General features: G+C 37.2%; 1 protein-coding gene across 1 annotated transcript; it reads left to right on the forward strand.

Moving 5' to 3' along the window:
* The first annotated feature begins 6,830 nt into the window (after positions 1-6,830).
* LOC126018245 (olfactory receptor 52B4-like) lies at positions 6,831-7,773 on the forward strand. The gene is given in 2 exon segments (XM_049780389.1): positions 6,831-7,351; positions 7,353-7,773. Coding segments are annotated over 2 exon segments (942 nt in total).
* Positions 7,774-9,401: the final 1,628 nt, after the last annotated feature.

Here is a 9,401-nt window from a genome sequence, read left to right on the forward strand (position 1 = left end):
AAAAAGTGCTCCACATCACTAATCATCAGGGAGATGCAAATCAAAACAACAATGAGATACCACCTCACACCACAGAGAATGGCACACATCACAAAGAATGAGAATAAACAGTGTTGGCGGGGATGTGGGGAGAAAGGAACTCTATCCACTGCTGGTGGGAATGCCGTCTAGTTCAACCTTTATGGAAAGCGATATGGAGATTCCTCCAAAACTGGAAATCGAGCTCCCATACGATCCAGCTATACCACTCCTAGGAATATACCCTAGGAACACAAAAATACAATACAAAAACCCCTTCCTTACACCTCTATTCATTGCAGCACTATTTACCATAGCAAGACTCTGGAAACAACCAAGATGCCCTTCAACATACGAATGGCTAAAGAAACTGTGGTACATATACACAATGGAATATTATGCAGCTGTCAGGAGAGATGAAGTCATGAATTTTCCTATACATGGATGTACACGGAATCTATTATGCTGAGTGAAATAAGTCAGAGAGAGAGAGAAAAACGCAGAATGGTCTCACACATTTATGGGTTTTAAGAAAAATGAAAGACATTCTTGCAATAATAACTTTCAGACACAAAAGGGAAAAGAGCTGGAAGTTCCAGCTCACCTCAGGAAGCTCATCACAAAGAATGATGAGTTTAGTTGGATAAATAACTACATTTTGAACTGTCCTAATAATGAGAATGTATGAGGGAAATTGAGAACCTGTTTAGAGTACAGGCGGGGGTCGGGTGGGGAGGAGGGAGACTTGGGACATTGGTGATGGGAATGTTGCACTGGTGATGGGTGATGTTAAGAAAAAAATATTGTTATTAAAAATAAAAAGAAAAAAAAGAAAATAAAAGAAAAAGAAAAAAAAAAGAAATAAGTACATATACAATGGAAATAGTGGGACGAAGGATTGGAGAGCCACAATGACTGGATCCTTATAAGCAGAATAAGGAAGTTAGTATTAAGAAGATAATTACTTCTCTGCAATCCCTAGGGGTAAGAACTTCCCTGATGTTTTCTGACAAATACATAAATTCTCAGTTATCTCATGCTCTCCTATATTATACTCTAATATTTCAAGTGTGACTCATCCCAGGTTAGCCCAGAGAACTCTACTTAAAGCAGGTAAATAATTTTTCTAATACTGAGGAATAAAATTTCAAGCAAGAAGGACCTATCATCCCTATGTGTTATGGAACCTAAAGTAGTTGATTGAAATATTGGTACTGTCTAATGGTATCTATTGGTATTGTCTAATGGTAAATCAATAGAGTCAGAGAGATAGATGTAGCTGTGTGCTGGGGATACTTACACCAGTTCATTTATGTCCATACCTTATAGACTTCATATTCATATTTTTAAAACATATTATAGTGGGAGCACATGCACTAAAAATGTCAAACACTATATATCAGATTATTTATATGTATATATATATATTTTTTTTTTGTTTTTGGGTCACACCCGGCTGTAGTCAGGGGTTACTCCTGGCTGTCTGCTCAGAAATAGCTCCTGGCAGGCACGGGGGACCATATGGGACACCGGGATTTGAACCAACCACCTTTGGTCCTGGGTTGGCTGTTTGCAAGGCAAACGCCATTGTGCTATCTCTCCAGGCCCCTTATATGTACATGTTTAGTGAGCTGAATTACTAACATACCCCTGACCCACATTGGTATTATGCCCAGAGAGTGGTGACTATTGACAGGTAGAGGAAGTGGCACAACTGAGGCACAATGATTGTATGTCGCTCTCAATGTGTCCAACATTTCTAAACCTTTCCAAAGAAGGTTCTATATTAGCACCTGACGTTTTTCTAAGAAACTTTAACAAAACCAAAATATATAACAAGATAAATTTAATGCTTAAAAATTAAACAAATCATTACAATTTTATTTTCATAATAAAGTTGATACTTAAAGATATTTTATTTCGATTTTTTATTTTTGAAACTTTTAAAGACATAATTTATAAAATTGTTCATATTATAGCTAGTTCAGGTATTTAATATTCCAACACCAATCCTACAACTATGTGACCTTCCCTCCACCAATTTTTCAAGTTATTGAGTCATCTCCCCAACTTACTCTCTCTTAGCAGACACAAATAATTCACTTTATATTGCTTGTTAAACATATATCTCATAATGATGTTACCAAAGTTATCCTCTGAGAATTTGTTGAGCAATAAGGTGCTACAGAGTCTTTTGTGCTGTTTTTGATAATTGAGCTTAGTAGGCATCAACACATCTAGCCCATCTAATTTTCTGTGTTCCTATTACTGTCAGTACTGTGATATACATATACATGGCTGCATATGTGGCCACTAAACCTACCAGGTTTAGCACACAGGCAGATTCTCTCAAAGATTGGTTTGACTGAGGTTCTGGGTTGGTAATGTGAACAGAAGTGAGTGTGGGTTGGAGGAGCTTTAAGTCCTTCACCAGGACAAGGATTCAGCCTGTCCCATTCTGAGAAGGCTCCAGTGATCTGCACCTGGAGATCAGGTCTACCAGGGTTGGCAGCAGTTTCTCTCTAGCCCCTGATCTTGACTACTCTAATGTTTAAATCAATAAGAGATCATGGTTACACTGCCTGTTCTGATACTTCAAACCACTCATCTAATAATTATCATTTGTTTCTTTTGTTAAACACTTTGAGAAGTTACTCTCTGCTGAAATAAGGACAAAGAGTGAAAAGAATAATTTTAGATCTCAGAAAGTTTAAAATCAACAGGGGAAACACTGCCAGGGAAGTAGATATGTTCTCATTTTGGTGATAGGTGCTCTAATGACTAGATTCAGAAAGAAGATTGTCACAGTTACATTGCTGACATGGTTGACTGATGTTGAAAAATAGCCATGAAAAGGTAATTTTATCAGAAATACGTGAAAAAGATGCAATATATTCTCTAGGTGCTGAAAATATATGTATGAAGACTGAGAAAATATTCTTCTGGAGGCATTAGAGAACTTGTAGAATTGATTGAGAATAAACAAGTAACTCGTTGGGATTTTTTCTCTGACTATTAAAATAATTCTTTTAATTCTAAAAGTGATTAATATCCCTTCTCATCTTCAGACTATCTTTTTTAGTCTCTTCTTTTTCAATAATTTCACATTTATGTTACTTCACTTTCATCACCTCTTTTTTCCTGCTATGACTATTAGCATGGTGGTACACAGACTTGTCCGTCAGTCCTAACTGGCCTTTTCATATTTACTTTGGTTTGCCCCATGTCATTCCAGTAAGTGGCTTTCTTCCTATTTCTAAATATTATCATAGTGGTCGTGTGTCCACTATGACTGATCTGGTGGCAATTGCTAACTGTAAGGCATTGTAAGGCACATCCTTACAAACCTGTACTTGGTTCCTGTCCCATGACATAATTTTTTAGACAATTTTAAACCTGACTCAGAGTATTCTTTCCTACTTTGGGCAATGATACTGCAGCAGAGTTGGAATAATTCTGGGGTGGGTGATGATGATAGTACCTGGTACAATTAAGGAGCTCTTATTTATTTGCTTAGAGAAGGTAATCTGTTCAATGGAGTGCTAATTTTTTTCTATTTTTCAAAATAAAATAAAAAAGGTTTTTTTTTTTTTTTGGTTTTTGGGCCACACCCGGCGGTGCTCAGGGGTTACTCCTGGCTGTCTGCTCAGAAATAGCTCCTGGCTGGCACGGGGGGACCATATGGGACACCGGGATTCGAACCAACCACCCTTGGTCCTGGATCGGCTGTTTGCAAGGCAAACGCCACTGTGCTATCTCTCCGGGCCCAAAAGGTATTTTTTTTAAAGGAGAAGGTAAGTCAAATAAGTTGGGAACTCCCGACTCAGAAGATAATTACAGGAAAATAAAGTGGATTTTCTTACTCTGGTAAGATTAACATTTTCTTACTCTGGTAAGATTACTCTGGTAACATTTCAAGATAACAGAAATCAAACCTAAGGACAGATAACAAATGATTTTTGTGATTTACTAGGTACTGCATCTCCAGTCAAGCCCTGAAAAAGAGCAGAGATCTTGGAAGTTGATGATTTATATACTTTATTACTCCCTGGACCCCCTGGAATTTTCATTATGTGCACAGGTCCTCCTCTAAGAAAGGTGATGCAATGTCATTGAAATTCCTCCCAGAAACAGAAAGGATCAGCCTTAAAACATTATATGCTTTAAACTTTCCTCTTAGGAATAGTGTTTTTTATTTTTATTTTATTTTTGTTTTGTTTTTGGGTCACACCCGGCAGTGCTCAGGGGTTACTCCTGGCTCTATTCTCAGAAATTGCTCCTGACAAGCTTGGGAAACCATATGGGATGCCGGCATTTGAACCACAGTCCATCCTGGATCGGCTATGTGCAAGGAAAATGCACTACCACTGTGCTATCTTCACGGCCCCTAGAAATAGTGTTTTTAATCTAACGAGTCTACTGCCTACTAAACACTTTTGCATTTCTCTAGGGTCAGCAATTAAAAAATATTAAACTTTTTTTTTTTTTTTTTTTTTTTTTTTTAGTAAATCTTGGAGTTTGTGTCCACTAGTCCTCTCTGTTATCTGCCCTCTCCTCAGTAATACATGGATAATAGAACTGTTAATGAACTGCTCAGCTTTTACGTGGTCTGGATATATAATTCACAAGTGTCTTAGGTCTTTATTGCAATTTATTATTACTTTGCTTAAAGAATCATGGGCAAAGGAGAACATTAATTTTGATAGGATTTCTGACATAATATTCAAGAAACTATTCTTCATTCTATAGTATAAAGAGTGAAGCATGTAGGCCCTCTGTGGCAGAAAGTATGGCACATATAGACCGGCTCAAAGGACTCCTTATTATTTGCTCTTCTTGGTTACTACCAGTGGCCACAATATCTTAGAAAAATCCCCATAAAAATAGTCTTCTCATATTGCTTACAGCTGTGACAAGATTCTTTTGTTGTTGTTGTTGCTGATCCTTTGAGCCACATCAGGCGAAGCTCAGGGCCTCTGTGCTCAGAAATTACTTCTGGCAGGTTTGGGGGATCACATAGGATGCCGGGGTTTGAACCAGGTTATCACTGTGCAAGGCAAACATGCTACTATTGCTCTGGTCCTTTGACCAAATTCTTGAAACTCAAAGTTAAAAGTTATATTTTGCAAAACTGAAGATGAAAATGCTTTACTGCATTTGTTACAAGGCTTTCCAGGGATACCACAATGAACATTTTATATTAGTCCCTAATAGTGATATTTTATTTATTTATTTATTTACTTATTTATTTATTTTGGTTTTTGGGCCACACCCATTTGACACTCAGGGGTTACTCTTGGCTATGCGCTCAGAAATCACTCCTGGCTTGGGGGGACCATATGGGACCCTGGGGGATCGAACTGCGGTCTGTCTTATACTAGCGCTTGCAAGGCAGCCACCTTACCTCTAGTGCCACCTCTCCGGCACCTAATAGTGATATTTAAAAAACAGGAGTTTGGGGCCAGAGAGGTGGTGCTAGAGGTAAGGTGTCTGCCTTGCAAGCGCTAGCCTAGGAAGGACCGAGGTTCTATCCCCGGTGTCCCATATGGTCTTCCCAAGCCAGGGGCAATTTCTGAGCACTTAGCCAGGAGTAACCCCTGAGCATCAAACAGGTGTGGACCCCCCAAAAACCCCCAGGAATTTTGGTCTGAAGTGATGCACAGCAGGCAGGGCGCTTGCCCAGCAAAAGGCTGGCATGTGTTTGAGCCTTGGCAGCCCATTCGGTCCCTGCAGCCTTCCAGGAGTGATTGGGCACTGCAGGGTGTGGTCCCAAAACCAAAACCAAAAGCAAAAGCAAAACACCAGAGGAATCTTATGTCACCGTGGAGTCAATCAGTGCACACAGAAATTTCTACTTTTCTGGCAAACAATAAACACTTTACTTATCTTTATTTTTTTTTTTTTTTGTTTTGTTTTGTTTTTGGGCCATACCCGGCGGTGCTCAGGGGTTACTCCTGGCTGTCTGTTCAGAAATAGCTCCTGGCAGGCACGGGGGACCATATGGGACACAGGGATTCGAACCAACCACCTTTGGTCCTGGATCGGCTGCTTGCAAGGCAAATGCCACTGTGCTATCTCTCCGGGCCCTTATCTTTATCTTTTATAGCTTTTCTCTCTCCAAATATTTCTACCAATTGCCTACCAAGGTTAACGATTTAAAATGCGTTACAATTTCTTTTTTTTAAAAAAATTTTTTTATTTAAACAAATTTATTACATACATGATTGTGTTTGGGTTTTTGTTACAATTTCTTAACTTATCATAGCTGAACATTTGTTCAGAGATTAAATAAAATACTGTTAATTTAAATTCTAGAAAATCTAGAATTTCTAGAAAACCTAGAAAATCTGCTTGGAATGTCATCTTTCCCCCAAATACTCAAATTTATAGTGTCATGATCACTGAGAGCTTAAAGTAATTTTAAACTCACTGGCATTTGCATGTCCAACATTTTCCTTGAATTCTCAAGTGACCTTGTCCTTTTCTCAATCCAGTTCTCCCATAATTTATTGACTCCAAACTATATTAAAAGCTAAAAAACAGAACTTGTTCTTAAATTGAACATGGATACAGGTCTAGCTATTCTATTGTGTTAGAGTAGTAAATGTTTATCATTAACTTCTTTATTTTTTAAGGATCTATTTTATCTTATTCAACTTTATATGCTTCAAAACTCCTCTTACCTTCAGAAAAGACTTGGATAAAGAAGGTGCCCAAAACACCTCATGACATCAAGGAAAACCTTTGAAATTAATCTAAATTTCATTTCCTATTCTGAGAAGGAACTGAGATTTTGAAAGATTTCTCCAACAATGACTACTTTAAATCACACTGCTGTTAGCCATACAGTCTTCCACCTACTGGGCACCCCTGGGCTTCAGGACATGTACATATGGATTTCCATTCCCTTCTTCATTTCCTATGTCATCTCTGTGCTGGGAAACAGCCTTATCATCTTCGTAATTGTCACAAGGAGAAGTCTCCAGGAGCCCATGTACCTCTTCCTTTGTATGCTCTCTGGAGCTGATGTTATCCTCTCCACATGCATTGTACCTCAGGCGCTGGCCATTTTCTGGTTCAATGCTGGAGAGATCTCCCTCAATTGCTGCCTCACTCAGATTGTTTTTGTGTCTGTGATGTTCATATCTGAGTCTGGGAACTTGTTGGTAATGGCCTTTGACCGTTACATTGCTATCTGTTACCCACTGAGATACACTACGATTCTGACAAATTCCCTGATTGGGAAAATTGGTGCAATCATCTTTCTGAGAAGTCATTGTACAGTTTTGCCTGTGATCTATCTTGTGAAAAGACTGACTTTCTGTAAAAATAACAATTCCAAACACTACTTGCAAGCACATTATCTTGGCCTGTCTTTCCTGTAATGATATAAGAATAAACATTTGGTATGGCTTTATAGGTCTAATAATAACTTTATTCTTTGATATTGTGCTAATTTTTCTTTCCTATATATTTATTCTCTGTGCAGTCTTCCGCATGCCATCTCGAGAAGCTCGAGCAAAAGCTCTCAGTACTTGTGCCTCCCATGTCTGTGTCATCTTTCTCTTTTATGGGCCAGGGATATTCTCAGTTCTCACTCAGCGTTTTGGGCAACACATCTCACTAAGTATCCAAGTTGTGCTGGGCAATATCTATATTCTTATTCCACCAATGCTAAATCCCATTATTTATGGGATTAAGACTAAACAGATCCGGGAACAATTGGTTCATATGTTAATTCTAAAGCACAAATGACTAATAAGATAAAAACTAACTTAGAGTTTTCTCAGTAATTCTCACCATCTTAAGGTCAGAAGGTTATCAAGTGTAGGATGATACAGTGGACAAATTTCTTTGACTCCACAATCTACTGTCTTACAGCAATTGTGTCAGCAATGTGTTGGTGAATGTTTCTTTCAAGCCTTTCAGAAGACATTAGATATGTGTCTTTGAGGCGTTAGGTAGCTTCTCACTCAGAGTTTACCTCTAGATAGCTGATTAGAGTACAGTGAACAGAAGATATCTTCTTGAATAACTCTTGAATTAAAATGAACAGATGTATCCTATGCATTGAAAGTCTGTATTTGTTTAGTTCTTTTATCCAGTTATTCAGCCCTGTAATTCAATCTTTATTTCTAGATAAGTTACTATAAAATTCATAAATATATTATTGTTATAGTCACCATTAATAAAATTTTTGCATAAATTGATAGCATAGGTATATATATTTTCTTTTCTCTCTTAAAGCACACATGCAAAAAGCAAAAGTTTATTAATGCTTATATTCACAACATTTTATTTATATTGTCAATTGTTTGAAAGAAAAGATTTAATATAAGACCAAATGCAATAGATATGAGCATGAGCTCATACTAACACATGAGCATACTGAGACAATATTAAATAAAACTACACTGACGTGTGCAGGAATATTATCCAAATGATATGTCTGCTCAATTTATCAACCTAGATCTATATGTTGTCATATGTGAAAGCAGTGAAAAAAATATACATTTATGCTTTTGGTGGAATTATTTATGTATTGTATTTGGTGGTGGAATTATTCTCACTGTATGATGAGAGAAGTTCTATTAGCTATGTATGGTGTGATTTTAAAAATATTTTAATATGGTCACATTATATAAAAATCTTATGAATAGTAAATATATATGAATTATTATAGACTAGGTTATTTTTAGAAATTAGTATGAATTGTCTATATAAGTTAAAGTATAATTGGCAGGTGTTTATTTTTTCTTCTTTAATTGGATACACAAGTAGTGTTCTGAGGGTCTAGCCTTCATTTCTAGATGTGCTAGAAGCATGGTTTTATGCTCAGGCCCAGTGATGCAGTGCTGCTCAGAACTAGTAGCGCCATCTCTCTATTCTGATAGGCATTTTTAAAAACATAAATATATTCAGACACCATTAATTAGTATTTTCATTTATAAAAATAAAAGAATGCATCACACCAATTATCTCTGAAAATAATTTTATATGCCTTCATTTTTTGGTGATTTTGTTTGTTTTGGGGTTACACCTGATGATGCTCAGGGCTTATTCTTGGCTCTGCATTCAGAGAACATTCTGGGAAACCTCTGGATACTATATGAGGTGCTGGGATTGAGCTCAGGTTAACAATGTTCAAGCAAGTGCTTTCCCTATTATATTATGGCACTACATGTCTTCATTTTATAGGACTAATTTCATGTAAATAAAATAAGTTAATAGAAAGCCTTTTCTGCACTAAAACTTTTAAATCATTTTTCTCTAAATTTTTTTTTTTTTTTTTTTTGGGTCACACCCAGCAGCGCTCAGAGGTTATCCTGGCTCAATGCTCAGAAATTGCTTCTGGCATGCTCAGGGGGCCATATGGGATTCCA

Source organism: Suncus etruscus, chromosome 9 (assembly GCF_024139225.1).
Source record: "Suncus etruscus isolate mSunEtr1 chromosome 9, mSunEtr1.pri.cur, whole genome shotgun sequence".
NCBI lineage: Eukaryota > Metazoa > Chordata > Mammalia > Eulipotyphla > Soricidae > Suncus > Suncus etruscus.